The 14,961-nt window shown below is 37.5% G+C and overlaps 2 protein-coding genes across 2 annotated transcripts in view; one reads left to right on the top strand and one right to left on the bottom strand.

The window, feature by feature from the left end:
* Window positions 1–625: 625 nt before the first annotated feature.
* On the bottom strand, window positions 626–2,502 carry LOC144967967 (uncharacterized). Its single transcript, XM_078905791.1, has 2 exons — window positions 2,414–2,502; window positions 626–1,844 (listed from the first exon to the last, which is right to left on the bottom strand). Exon 2 carries the CDS (start codon window positions 1,838–1,840, stop codon window positions 1,151–1,153), a length of 690 nt encoding a protein of 229 aa, XP_078761917.1. The 5' UTR covers window positions 1,841–1,844; window positions 2,414–2,502; the 3' UTR covers window positions 626–1,150.
* Window positions 2,503–3,682: 1,180 nt separating this feature from the next.
* Window positions 3,683–14,961, top strand: part of LOC144967966 (SWI/SNF-related matrix-associated actin-dependent regulator of chromatin subfamily A containing DEAD/H box 1A-like) — a 29,327-nt gene continuing 18,048 nt past the window's right edge. The window contains exons 1-5 of the mRNA XM_078905790.1: window positions 3,683–3,964; window positions 10,482–10,639; window positions 11,056–11,362; window positions 12,448–12,671; window positions 13,714–13,907. Coding sequence (XP_078761916.1) covers window positions 10,528–10,639; window positions 11,056–11,362; window positions 12,448–12,671; window positions 13,714–13,907 — 837 coding nt within the window. The 5' untranslated portion in view covers window positions 3,683–3,964; window positions 10,482–10,527. The remainder of the gene's footprint in view (window positions 3,965–10,481; window positions 10,640–11,055; window positions 11,363–12,447; window positions 12,672–13,713; window positions 13,908–14,961) is intronic.

Below are 14,961 nucleotides of genomic sequence, written 5' to 3'. Positions count from 1 at the left end.
TCTCCTCATTTGAGAAATTAATAAATTTGTTCTTTACTTTTTCACTTCGTTTGAGGAATTCAATTTCGAAGTCCCCGTCCTCATCCATAGCACTTTTCACGATCCCAGTGTAGAATACATTGCCCTTCTTTCCTTCGCATCTAAAGAACACAAAGTCTTCCAGCTTGAGGAGGGACAGGTCCTGTTCTTCCATAGAGGGGGGCCTCGTTCAGGTCTTCTTCTTCCTGAACCTCAACGTCGTCCTCTTCGTTCAATTTGTCTGCTTTTTCCAGAATTGAATCAAGGGCACAGTTAGCCTCATCCTCACTCTCAGAGTCATATTGCAGCCGTTTTCTCTTTGAAGCCACTTCTGTTTCGACAACCAAAGACTGTTGATAGTTGCCTGGTCGCTTCTCTGGGGTCAAAGTCAAAATAGTTGACTTAACTGTTTTCCGTTGTTTTTTTTCCTCTGGGCGAGCTGTTGCTTTGGGGAAGGGACGAATTTCTTTCGGCGATACAAAACCTTTGCTGATAGATTTTTCAGCTTCGGTTGTTGCAGTTCCAGTGCTCATTGATGGCTGGTTTAGGGTCGCAGGCGCAGGTTGTGGTCGATCTGTTGAAAATGTTGGTAAGAACTTGTCTTCAGAGAAAATGTTCCTATCTGTGGGAAAAATCCCGGTTGCACAAAAGCCAGCTGTGATATTTGCTGGGTGAAAGCCTTTGGGAATGCATAAGATATAATTTGAGGCACAGTGTGGATGGACATCTGTTTGCCAGTATTTTGTGGATCCTTGCACCACCTGTCGACAGCGTAGTCGTAGAAGGTCTGAAATGGCCCGTAGACAGAAACATCCAGGGGCTGCATCTGATGCGAGCAATGTGGCGGAAATGAGAGCAGGGTGATGTTGTTTTCCTTACAAAAAGCAATAACATTCTCACCACAATGCGAAGCATGGTTGTCAAGAATCAACAGCACTGGATGCGCAGCTGATGGTTTAGCGTGTTTCTGAAAGTGCTGCAGAAAACGCAAGAAGTTCTCGGATGTCATCCACCCTGAAGCTTTGGGGGTGAGAGTCGCAAAGGGATCCTGGTGGGGCAGTTGTTGACCAGTGTTCTTGTACATTTACTCGTGGAAAAATAAGGTATGGAGGCATGCTGTTGCCAAGGGCATTCACTGCCCCACAGAGTGTGACCGTACATCCCTTTTCCTGAGCTGAGAGACCACAGACCCGACACGTTTTTCTCCTTTCCTCGCCAGCTGTCGTTTGGGCTTCTGAACCGTGGAGCATCCTGTCTCGTCGATATTCCAGATACACTGTGGTGCAAACTTATACACTGCCATTACATGTTCTAGATTGTCAAAGAATGTATTCACATTGGTCTTGTTGAACGCTTGCATTCTGTTTAATGATGTCGCTTCGGGGTTTCGCAAACTGAGACTGTCTTTGTTGCGTGTTCTGAATCCATAGAGCCAGTCCTCTCCTGCAGCCCTATTGGCAGTCCATGATTCTGGGACTGGAATTTGATTCTTAACAGCCACCTCATAGGCTAATCCTCGAAGGTCTTCCAGCGTGAGTCCATAATAGATGGAGGAGGCTTCCAGAACATACTGGAGAATGATCTGCTCTTGGTCATCTGTGAAGATGCGCTTCTTCTCTGAGCCATAGCCGAAGCTGCCACTGTTGATGCTACCTTCAGCCCTGTGTAGTTTGACATAGCGTTGCAGCGTCTTATAGTTGATATCAAACTCATCTGCTGCTTTTCGGGAAGACATTCCCCCAAGCACGGCCGCCACAGCTGATGCCATCGTGTCTTTCGTGAAGGAGCCCCTCGTGGTTGTTCGGACGTAGTTCCTTGGCATAGTTCTGGGGAAATAAACAAAATGTGTGAGTTTACCATTACAAATTATCATCATCACTACTCCCTATCATAAAAATGGAAGAATGGAAGCCATGAAACTTCACAGTTACGATTATTTTATTACTTTTAAAAAATCTTTAAAAACATATCTTTTTAGATTATTTTTAGAGTAAAAGTCCCCTTGTCTTTTGGTACAAGTGTTTATGAATGAGTGTATGAATGAGCGCCTAGAGCCTCTTGGGATAGGCGCAGATAGAAATCATATTTATTATTATTATTATTATTATTATTATTATTATTATTATTATTTATTATTATTATTATTATTATTATTTATATGTTTATATAGACATCCTCAGGTGTTGCAGCAGCCCGGGGTGAAAAGTCCCAGTGGGACTTTTTCCCCCAACACTGGGACTTTTCACCCCGATAGGGGGTTGGCCTGATTTGCAGCCAACTGTGCCAATATGAATACCAGCATTAGTGTAAAACATGTCAGAGTTATGCAAAAATGGCCATAGAGTCACATCACAAATGCATACATTAATTGAATCAAAAATAAAAGAATACTCACAAATTCTGATGAGGGTAGATTTTCACTTTTTGCTTCAGATGAACAGGTGGTGGTAGCTATCTTTCAAAGATGGAGAGGGAAAGAACGCTTGTTATTGCCAAATAGGCCAACAACTAAATATACCAGATTTTTCAAAACAGAAAGGCCAAAAAATTATATCTAAGGGCCAAAACCTCCTTGGGACTTTTCACCCCTGGGACTTTTCACCCCAGTCTCCCTACTACTCTGGATAAAAATCATTGCCTTCATGACAGAATGCAATGGGTTGTTGTGAGCGGCGACAAATCTAACATTGGTCATGTGACATCGCAGCTTATTAGGCTCAACTCTTTTTCTTATCTCCATTGATAATTTACAATGCACGTATCCCGTCCCATAATTCTTTATTTGCAGATGATAATGATACACATCTGTACAAACATATCCCAATGTTTCACATGGTAGCAAGAGTGACAGATGGAGTTCCACCAGTATTTTTGAATATGAGTTCCACCAATGAGTACTTATTTGCAGGGCTATGGGCCTCACATTATTGTAATGGAAATTCTGTACTCTCAAATCAACACAAAATGTCCATTACAATAATGTTAGATAATAAGCTCATAATTGCGCTCGGCCATCAGACCTGTTAAGTTATACGGTCTAGTAGTATGACACTAGCATTCGGATCGGAAGAGCATTTATTATTATTATTATTATTATTATTATTATTATTATTATTATTATTATTATTATTATTATTATTATTATTATTATATAGTGCAATATCCACTAAATGTACTCAAAGCGCTTTACAATGGGTCTCTAGCCAACATCACCCATATAATAGGACGAGGCATGAAAGGCGATATTACAAATTTTTTTTTCGATAGAGGCAACGCTGTTAATGGCTAGGTACTCATTTTTGCACCTGATTACGGTGAGAGTTAAGAGCCTATCCACGGACTAAGCGATGCGCGGGATTCGAACTCTGAACCTTCGATCCGAAAGCTAGAGTCATACCACTAGTTCGCACAGTCATATTATATGTATTACTTGCCTCGATATATTACTTGCCAAGTCAAAATGCTATTCTTCCTGTCTCTGTATCTCTCCCTGTTAATTTAATTATTTCAATGGTATATTATATATTTTGTTTTGGGGGGTACGCGTTTTGTCCAAATTTTGATGAAAATGAGCGGAGACGTCGTTTGCGTTGTAATTCTTTGAAGCCTGACAACAAATTTATCTGGCATTCCATTTATAATGAAAGAGAAAGTTAAAAACTATGATCTCCCAGATCTCTTCATTTTGCGACAGCGGGACTTTGTTATGCTGCGCTGACGAAAAGTCTTGCCTGAATTATTGTTCGTAAAACATTCATTTTTTTTGTTACCTTTCTATTCCTCGCTTAAATTTGCAATGTTAAAGTTTTTTGATGGAATAAGGGAGTCATTCAGAAAACTACTGCTGCTGTTACTGAGACTGAGTCGGAGCTGAGTTTGTCGACTGCTGCAAGACTACTGCCCACTGCCAGTGCCAACAAAGGCAAAGGCCAGGCCAAGGCACCGGGTATGATTTAGCTTTAAGTTTAAGGCAATAAAAAAAAAGTAAAATACATTCCTTATAATAGTCCTATCGGGAGGCCTTCCGAACGCTCCTACATCCCCAGTATTCTAGTAGGGGGTTTGGAAGGGGGAGACGGAAGACTTTAAAAAAAAAAAAAGTTTCACCCCTCCCAAACCCCCTACTAGAGAGCTGCGCCGGTGTTACCAATACTTAGCTTCTATACCAGGACAAATCATTCGTTTGGACAGAAAAATAAATAAAAAACTTACCGCTTACCGTCAAAAGCAGTTTAGATTTGAAGATACATTTGTTTTCTATCAAAAAACATTCGGTACTAGATAATCCTTGATGAATATCAAAAGTTGTGTTTGAAATTATATCCTAAATATTTTCATGAGTCATTCCTCGCGAAATCGTGTTTTTTTTTCGTCTGTCCAATGGTTGGTGCCCCTAGTGCCAAGTGCCCTGCCGCCTGCAAAACAAAGGTTTTTTAAAAAGTTTATTGAGAAAAAGATACGGAAAAAAGTGTCCCTAGATAGGTATGCAATTTGGTGCATTAGTGCAGTAAAAATTGGTGCACAAAATTAGTGCGTAGCGGATGCGAGACTGTGTGTGTGTGTGTGTGTGTGTGCGTGTGTATGTGTGTGTGTGTGTCTCTTTTTTTTTTTTTTTTTGGGAGTGCCTACGTACACGGTAACGGGGCATCTAGCCTCAGGATCTACGTACACGTAAACTGGTTTACCGTTGCAACACAAGCAATAGATGGTCCTCGCTGTCGTGACCGCGCGCGCTCCTGTGTGTGTGTGTGTGTGTGTGTGTGTGTGTGTGTGTGTGTGTGTGTGTGTTATTTTAAAAAAAATCAAAACAATTTTAACCATTAATGGCGAGATTCCATCTTACACTCCCCAAACTCCAGATCTTAGTCTTAATGTTATCATTAAAAGACAAGCTTTGCGATTTATAGTTTAATTGAAGCCCGAGTCGAAATATACTCTTAATACTGCTCTCTTGGTGGAAACGATCTATTCTGCATAAGCAATCTGGAGAAAAAAATCAGTGTCACTGTAAAAGGTTAAAATTTCACGAAGTACGCACCGTGAACACCGCTGTAACAATCCTTTGATCTACGTCATCAGGCAACCCATTGTTTCTTTCATCTTTTCCCATTCCCCCTTACTATCCCCCCCCCCCCCCCCATTCCCCCGCCCATCTCTCTCTCTCTCTCTCTCTCTCTCTCTCTCTCTCTCTCTCTCTCTCTCTCTCTCTCTCTCTCTCTCTTGTCATAGTGTTATCCCTTCCCCTTCCCATCTCATTGTAAAATGAAAACGTTCTGCTGTTTGCAGATACATGTATGATTGTTTTGTTTTTTCTCTCTCACTAGGCATTTGAAAAAAAGCAAAAACCTGAAAAAAAATACAAAACAACTTAACCTTTTAAAGGCGAATATCAATCTTACTTGGACCAAAAATAAAATCTTACCGTTTTCATCAAAAGACAAAAAACAAATTACAATTTAAAAACTTGAGCTTTTATATAGGGCAATATCCACCCAACGTGCTCAAAGCGCTTTTTATCAATATTCTTACTGCTCTTATGGTGGAAACGTTTTTTTTTTCTGCGTTAAAAAATAATATAAATGACGACTATTATTTGAAAACAAAAAAAATCAATGTCACGGGCAAAGGGTTAATTGCAGTACTCCTGCATCCTGTGAGACTCCTACGTCACTTGCTAATCATAAAAAAGGAAATAGCAGCAATCAACAATATTAAGGTGAAAAAAAAAAAGTGGGTGGGGGGGGGGGGGGGGGGGGGGGAGAGCAAACCCAGTAGCAATGCAACCTTTTAGCGGCGAAATTCGATCTTTGACCTAACACCAAATCTTCTATCATCAAAAAACAAGTAACGGCAAAAGTATTATAGACAATAGAAGTCCGAGTTGCGATAGTCTGACTACTCTCATGGTGGAAACGCTGTATTCCCCGTTAACAATAATAAAGATAAAAGCAAACTACTATCTAAAAGCAAAAAATTAGCTTCGCTGTTAAGGGGTTAAAGAACACATGCAACTGCAACTGCCAGCATCCTTGAGATGCTCTTACGTCACCAAGGTCACCAATCGACACGTCTCCCTCTCGTCGGCATGCATCCCCCCCCCCCCCCCTCTCCACTCTTTCAAGGTGGTGGTGGCGGCGGATAAAAAAGGCCTTTTTTTCTTTTATTCAATCAACTTGACTGCTGGTGGACCCTAGGCCTCTCTACAAGTCCAAGAAATAATACTCACTTTTTCTCTGCTCCAACGAAAATATCTACCCCCTACCGGTCTAATTATTTGTAGCAGACGTCAAATTTCTCAAAACGGTCACGTGACACTGTAAAAACAACACAGGAAGTCCATGAAAGCTTATTTACGGCATTTCCTTTGAACCGTGTAAACAACAAAATTTCGTTTTCATTCGACTCAACGGGTCAGATTGGCCGGTATTTTTTAACGAACTAAAGTTCTGAAAAATCAAAATGTTTCTTAGAAAGGTGAAAGATGCTAGTTTTTGAAACAGAGGTAGGTTTTTAAAAAAAATCTCTATATTTTACGTGAATGCATGCTCAAGGCGAGTTGGACGTGCAGCGGAGGTTGGTCGGCCAAAGGCGAGGCTCTCTAGATACTACTGATAGAACATTATAAAAAACAAGAATACTGGGGATGTAGGAGCTTTCGGAAGGCATCACTTCCTATCTTATAATAATCAATTGAATGGAATACTCGACTCGAGCAATTTCAATTATGTTTACCTGAAGAAGGCACGTCCTCCTATCTTATAATAATCAATTGAATGGCTCGACTCGAGCAATTTCAATTATGTTTACCTGAAGAAGGCCAAAGACCGAAACGTCGTTTACTTTCTTTTGTATCTTTTATACAAGTCATTTTACTCCCTTTATTTTACTAGATAGGATATGATTCAGACACACTTATCATTCATGGCTGCCTCTATTTCTCACCAGGGGTGAGAATGAGAGTCGCAAAGATAGCTCTCTCACTCACCCAACCAATAGCCCAATGGATGGCTTTTGGTTATCTTCTCACCCGGTATACGTTCAGCGAGGTAGTCCTATCACTCAGATTGAGGAGAATCGTGATTATATATATATTTTTTTCTAAAACAAGTCTTTTCTAGTTTAGTCAATACTTATTTGTTTTGTGGTTGACTGTCGTTATTGCCAGATATGGCTATCAATAACGATGAACGAATATTGCCAGATACTGGCAATAACAAACGGCCAGGCTTTTTGTTATTGCCAAACACGTTGGCAAACATTTATTATGCAAAATGCCAAACTAGGCTTGAAAAATACCAAATCTGTTAATATCAAGTGATATTTAACACAAGATGAAAGTAAATAGTGCTCAAATGCCAAATCCAGAACTAAAAATGTCAAACTAGCAATTCCACCTTTTTTTTTTTTTTTTCAACCAGTAAGAAACTTGTTGTTCAGCAAAGCAGTTCATAGTCCACCAACCATTAAAAATTTCACTGCCTACCTGTTAACTTTATTGATCTTTTGTTTATATAATCTGTTCATTCGGATCACAATTGTGGGGATATTGATGATGGTCGGTGATTTGTTTATTTTGCGGACGAATCCTTAGGCCTAGGTGTTGTTTGCTCTAAAACCAACCACACCTACTCTTGTCCTGTCTTCCTCATACAATCACACTTCCACAAAACTAGAACACATTATGGAACGTTTCAGATCGCAACCGATAAAGATCGAAAGCCATGGTTGAGGTTTTGTAACTTCGCACTCAATTAAACCTCTACAGCTCATTTATTTGACATCGCATTGTTTTCAAATTTGGCGACCAATCAGAAGAAGTTCGTCATTTGTCCCGGTCCAGGATGAGGAAACGATGTCTATACAACCCAATATGACTAATATACATTTTAAAATTATGTAATATTGTGTAATTATCTCCCTTGTAATATGTCGAACGGCCAATCTGACATGTCCAACAGTTTCCTCACATAATTTTACCATAAGTCGTGGATTTTCATTCCTTTATATTTAAATTTGCCCTTTCTGGAGCGAAATTCCCTCAAAAACATATCTAGCATTTTTTACACCGTCAGCTATACTATTATTTACAATTAAGCTTATGTTATATACCATAATAAAGATAATTTGTTTTAGCAACTAGATATGTCATTTATTATGAAATTGATACATATGAGTCAGAGATATTGAGATTTAACATCCGATGAACCACATCGCTTTCTGCCATCGCCGCTTTGTCAACACATTAGCGGCGATCGTTTCTCCTTGCAGTAGTAGTAGTAGTAGTAGTAGTAGTAATAGTAGTAGTAATTGTAGTAGTAGTAGTTGTAGTAGATGGATGTTCAAAAAAAAAAAGAGAAAGACATGGATCATTAGATAACATAACATGCTACAACCACCGTCACAGCATTGTCATTGCCACAACAAACAACATCACTTCTACTACTACCACCACCATAACCACAGCTTCATCATCACCACCACCACCACTAGCGCACCATACATAGTTATAACAACCACCACCTCTTCTCCTGACACTAACATCAATACTACCAACATGATTGGGGCCTTTTAGTAATTTATTTGGGTGTTTTGAAAGCAATTTCTGAGCCTTATTTGAAATGTTTAGTTGGTTTAGTTTCTCGATAAACCAGATAATTTTGTAACTACAATTCACTCCGCTTAATCGCACATCGGTTAATTGCACACTCAGCTTATAAGCTACACATTCTCGAAAAATGAATTTTTTCTATATAATCACTCTGCTTAATCGTACACCATCTCCGCTTAATCGCTACCCCTTGATTGGAGTGACAACCAACAGCCATATGAAATCAACAATGCTGTTCCTGTTCCACACGTTTTCGGCCGAAGAATTTGATCAATTCGTTACAATATACAACATAAGCGGTAGACTGACATCTCGGGAACCACTGGACTCCATTCAACCACACAAAGGCAATGCCTATATAATGAAGATGAGGATGAGTCATTGGAATGTAGCACACCACCCCTGACAAATACTGAAAAAACTTGACATGGTAGACAAACTACGCCACTTCATCCAAGAAGAACACTTGACAGATGATCTACATTGGCGAGATTGGAGACAAAGGTTTATAAACAGCTTGCACAGAATAGAAAGCAATCAATCAGCGACTCCTGTTTTAATAAACAATAATGTCACATTTTGTTGTCAATAAAACATGAAAAAGAAAGTTTTTAAAATAAGAAAAAAAAAACAAAAACAAAAATATCCCCAAATAATTGAATAAATGAATAAAGAAGATTCTAATGAGGTAATGTCTAGAACATGACTGCCCGTTGAAAACTCAGAAGTGAAGGTTCTACATGAATGGCACATGAAAGCTGGTGCCTAGATGCTATTTTTAGCTTCTCCATTTAATCGCACACTCCACTTAATCGACACACTAACCTGAACTCTTGAGGGTGTGCCAATAAGCGGAGTCGACTGTACTAGAGATTGCTGTGAATGATGGAGGTTAGAGTTTATTTTGATTTTGTATAGTGCACACTTTTTTCCTAATGTGCAGACAAAATACACTTTTTTCTCTCCAAAAAATACACTTTTTAGGATCATTGAATACACTTTTCATTTGGCAGGTCTGCATAAGGCTATTTGAGTCTTTGCAAAGGAAAATATACTGTCAGGTTTGCAATGTAAACAAATGGAGAAAGAATATCTGCCTAAATACTGATACTATCACTGAAAGATATAAATAAATGCTGAAAGATGTTTTGGGCTCAAACTCCTATCCTTCTCCTCCTTCGTAGTGCATTTAAAAAGCACATTATTTACTTCCTTTGAATGAATGAGGAGACTTTCAATATTTTTTGGTTCTGATAGTTCAATTGGTAGATAGAGCACTATCCTGCTAAATCCATTTATAAATTCAGTTTCTTGTTGAATTTATTACATACAATTCATTGTGGCTTTTGTTTCTTGGTTCTTTTATGAAGATTACGCAACCACTTGTCAATCCAGAAGAGAGTGGATGAGAACTAAAATGGGGAAGACCGGGCATAACATGTTAATGTGGTGACTGTCCATGGACAGTCAGTGTACGTGCGGACATCCAGATGCAGACTCTGGAACTCATTCTCTTGAAATGTAGCTTGGGGCTGACGTGCCCTGAGACTGACTTTAGAAACTGCAGTCCAGAGGATATGAAATGGATCCAGTACTTCTCTGATTATGATTATTAACCACTTGTCAGACATAAAGAATACTGTGGTCTAGATTATTTGATTAGACACATTTTACAGATATACATTTTTACCATTTCATTTCTCATCCCTGCAATATAACTGATATTATTAGCCATCTGTTAAAAGAAACAGGCCATGAATTTTTAAAAGAGTAAAATCGTAAATCGTCATTGATAGGTTATACAGTATTATCTCTCCATCTCACTCATCATTATTTATGCATATATTCCTCCCAGATCAGGATCAATTACCTTCGAAGAGATTTTAGATTTTCTAAAGAACATGAGTGGCTCAAACGGAACTCTGAATTCTCTACTGAGTTACAGATTTGTTAAAAAGCAGACGCCGAAAATACAGCACTCAGATTCAAATGAAAGCAATGGGCTTTCGCAAGGTAATTTATAAAGACATGAAACATATCTCAGTAGAAGTTGGTAGTAATGTTTACTATGATGTGATCATGATGAAAAAAAAATATATATATATACATGAATACATATACATGATAATATATACACAACATTTGGGAAACCACAACAAAAAGGAACAAATTTATATACAGCAATAGATATAATATATTGAACAAAGTTGAAGGTTGTGTGATTACTTCTCTTTATTTAAAGTCCTTCTAACAGACAATAAACATCAATATTATTTATTTATACGCATTGTTTTGTGAGTTACTATGCTTCATCTGGAGGCAGAATTTAGTACATTCCCTACAATACTTTCAGATCACCTCTCATAATTCTGTTTTTCATGGAATAAAAGTTGTCAAATTTGCTTTATTGTTTTATTTCTTCATCAAAGCATCAGGTAACAATTCAGACAGCCAAGCTACCATTCCATACAACAGTCAGAATTCAATCAGTAGTATATCAGACAGTCAAGAGACTGTACCATATGACAGCCAGACCACAGTGAACCCATCTCAGTTAAATGGTCAAAGTCATGCAAAAAGTCTCAATAGCTCATCATCATCGTCTCCTGTCTTCAAAAAGATGTCGACTCTTAGTCCAGTCTTCAATTCCAGCGCACCCCAACAGAGTTCAATATCACAACAAAATCAGTCCTGGATTTCAAAATCTACTGGTGGCCCTGTTAATTCCAATTCAAAGTGAGTCAAATTCAAAATTCAAAGTTTAAACTGTAAATTCAATGTTGGTATTATGATATAAAAATAATTTTTTCATGTTAACATATTTTGATATAAATAAATATTTTCATTGATATCAGATTGGGGTGAATTTTGAACTAACATGAGAATATATATTGAGTTGGAATTGATTTTAAAAAATTACTCTCGAACTCGCAGTTACTGGTATGAGGCAGGCATCATTTATGTATTTTGTTACTGTATGACCACTTATTTAAGTCACAACAATACATGAATTGAAGCAAAATTGATTGGATTTAAATATTATCATTATTCAATCTAATTTAAGAATAGGTATGATTCTAGAGAGAGAGAGAACCATGAAAATAATTTTGGTTAGGACCTGTTTGAGCTTCTTTTAAATCTATATTCCAACTTCTCTGTAGAAGTATTTGAATTGAATTAGATGGCCTTTTTTTTCGGGTCCTGCAGAAGGCTGCCTGATACAAGTTTGACTGTAATCTATAGTGATTCATTGAAAGTAAAAGCTCCTTTCTGTAACTAATCCATGAATACAATTTAAGTTTGGATATTGTACATGAAGCAGTTTTGTGGAATAAAAAGTTTTGCAATCTCTGAATTCCAGTTGCCACATCAAGGCTTTTTTTATGTTTATTTATTTATTTTTTTGGTAGGTTTTCTTGCCTTTGACATCTCATTTAAGCATTTTGTGGGTCTGTACCATTTTTGTTCAGGCATGCACACCATCGATGGGTCCAAGAATTTATAATTATCCTGAAAGTGTTATTTAGCACATAACATCATTATTACCATTATCACAAAAAGTTTTTTTCATAACTTAAGTAGTAAAGATATTGATTATTCTGTGATAAAGCTTTTCAAGACGACCTCAAACAATTCAAAAAAACTGATGTCACTTTTGATAAAAAATAGGTAAGAATTGGTAAAGAATGATTTGATTTCCCTGTGATTTTTTTTTTTTTCTAATTGCCCTTCTATTTACTGATGAAATATTCCAAATTGTCAAGTATTTTTTGTCTTGAAAAGGTGTTTGTCATTAATTTCATCTCTTTTGTCCTCCTTAGCTTTAAGCGGATTAAACCCCCGTCTGCTGACAGTGGTAGTGATGATGAGGACTTTGGGAAGAGCAGTGGCATAAAAGTTGATAAAGTAAAGCTTCAGAGATTAAAAAAAATGTTTCCAGATGGTGACATCAAAAGAATGAAAGCCGCGCTGTTTGCATATGAGAAGGATTTTGCTAAAGCTATTGAATTCATGAGGGCCTCAGAGAATATGAATCTTGGTCAAGGTAAACGAACATGTCATCTACACGTTTTATCAGTTTACACTATCATGCATTTTGTGTTCTTAAAATTTGGATTTGTTGGAGAGGATATACAGACTTTTTGTATGTCACCTATGGCAGGTGAGGATAAATAGAGTAGGACTTGCATAAACCTGGCATGGGGGGAGGTATCCAGCAATCACATTAAAAAAAATCCTCATTCCACCCACCCCCCTCCCCCCATTTTTGTCTTTATTAAAATAAGTTACATCCAACAGAATGTGATTATTTAACAAAAATTGATTATAGCTGGGATTCTAAGGCAACAAAGTAAAAAGAAAAATAGATAGAAGTAGAAGAAAGAAAACGAAAAAATATAAGATTTTCTTGGTATGTATAATAAAAAAGAGACTTTCCCGCCATTTTTCTTGGAAACTGAAAACAGCAGGGATTTTTTCCCCAAGAATAAGAAAGAGCTCTATTTTAAATACCTTTTCATATTGAGGGCCATGAAGGTAAAGATTATAAATTTTAAAAGACAATTAATTGGGGTTTATAAATGTGAAAATTCTTGTATTATAGTGGAGTTTACAGCTAAAACGAAATTCATACACATTAAAATTTCGTATGGACATATGGATCAGGCTCTCAGAGATTAAGTTTCTCGTTGCCTAGGCATTCCACGAAGGAATATAGATAATTCATCAAAGAAGTCTAATGTCAACAGGAATCACCTATGTTTTCCAATTGAGCAAATTGGGTGTTAATAATCTCGTCTAAGGAAAAAAACAAAAGTGCCTGAAGCAGGGCTCAAATGTGGGACCTTCCAGGTCACAGTGCAATGCCTTAACCACTCGGCCACTTTACCGATTAAGTTTAGATGTTTTAAAAGGTGAATAATTTTCTGAGTGTATAACTACTACTCAAATTTCTCAACTATTCTGCATGATATACCCTTAGATTACTCCATAGATGACCTTCTATTACACCCCCCCCCCCCCTCTCCTGAAACTATAATTTTCAATTTCCTTTACGGTCCGACATTATCAACTTTTTCTATTTTTAGGATGGAAAAGACCATTACCATCAGATCCATCCGATGAATTACCAGAAATTACGGGCAGCAGAAAGAGGATCAGAATGATGCCACAAACTCCATCCCCGACTAAAGAGGACGGATTCTCTTTTTCATCTTCTTCAAATGTCAATCTGGAATCAGTCAAATTTTTAAAGGAATGTTTTCCACAGAAGTCGGAGGAGGTGAATATATTCAAATTATAACGCTTCGTTGTATTTTTTTAGTTTCAAAAGAAAGCTTAATATTTTTTTATAAAGATTTTTAAACATGCTTGGCTATGTTAGTTTAGTTGCTGTTAAGACTGGGAGGTAATATGGCAAATGTTGTTGTCCAAAATACAAATGGATAACCCTTTTGAATTCCTTGGTTCGTCTTTGGGTCCATGTTCATTTTTAATGTTCATCATAACACGGTGAATACTATGATAAGGACAACTTAGACATAAAAATTTCTTAAGGCTTGGTGGTTTATATGAGTGAATGAAAATCACAAAACACACCAACTCATGCGCACAATCCACAGTCTGCCACAGTCTAGTCTATCACATAGTACTTTCTGCCAGATCTAACAGCCAGCTACCCATTTACTGCTGGGTGGACAGGGGGGTCAGAAAAAATTCTCAACTGCATCCGGGAATGATTTCAGTCCCTTTGCATGCGACACGAGTGCTCTATCAACTGAGCTATCAGGACCGCCTCAGAGAAAAGCACTTGCTCAATATTTCCTACATAAGGTAATAAGGATTTGTATTATCAAATCCTTTATATATATATATAATATATATATATATATTATTTATTTATTATATATATTATATTATATATATATTATATATAATCTCGTCTTGATATTATTTTAAGATTCCAGTTCTACTGGAATAGTTGTATAAAGACTTGAACTTTTATAAGAGCAATATCCCCTAAATGTTCTCAAAGTGCTTTACAAGGGGTCCCTAGCCAACAGTAGCACTTAACATGTAGGAAGAGACAATGCTAACGGCTTGGTACTCATTTCAAGTGAGTACGGTGTAAGAATGTGAGTAAAGAACTTTTTTTGCCGCTCAGAACAGGACTCTACCTAGAACCTTCTGATCCAAAGGCGAGTGCCATACCACTAGACCGCATAGCCACACTCACTATTCAGGCATTCGTCTTTGTTCAGGAGCTTGATTTGCTTTTAGTGGCTCATTTTTATTTTTGAATATCACCATATTTATTACACATGCTTGTTTTTTTT

The sequence above is a fragment of the Berghia stephanieae genome, chromosome 3 (assembly GCF_034508935.2).
Source record: "Berghia stephanieae isolate SIO BIC M18660-M18661 chromosome 3, UCSD_Bste_1.3, whole genome shotgun sequence".
Lineage (NCBI taxonomy): Eukaryota > Metazoa > Mollusca > Gastropoda > Nudibranchia > Aeolidiidae > Berghia > Berghia stephanieae.
This window is presented reverse-complemented; position numbering and strand designations above follow the sequence as displayed.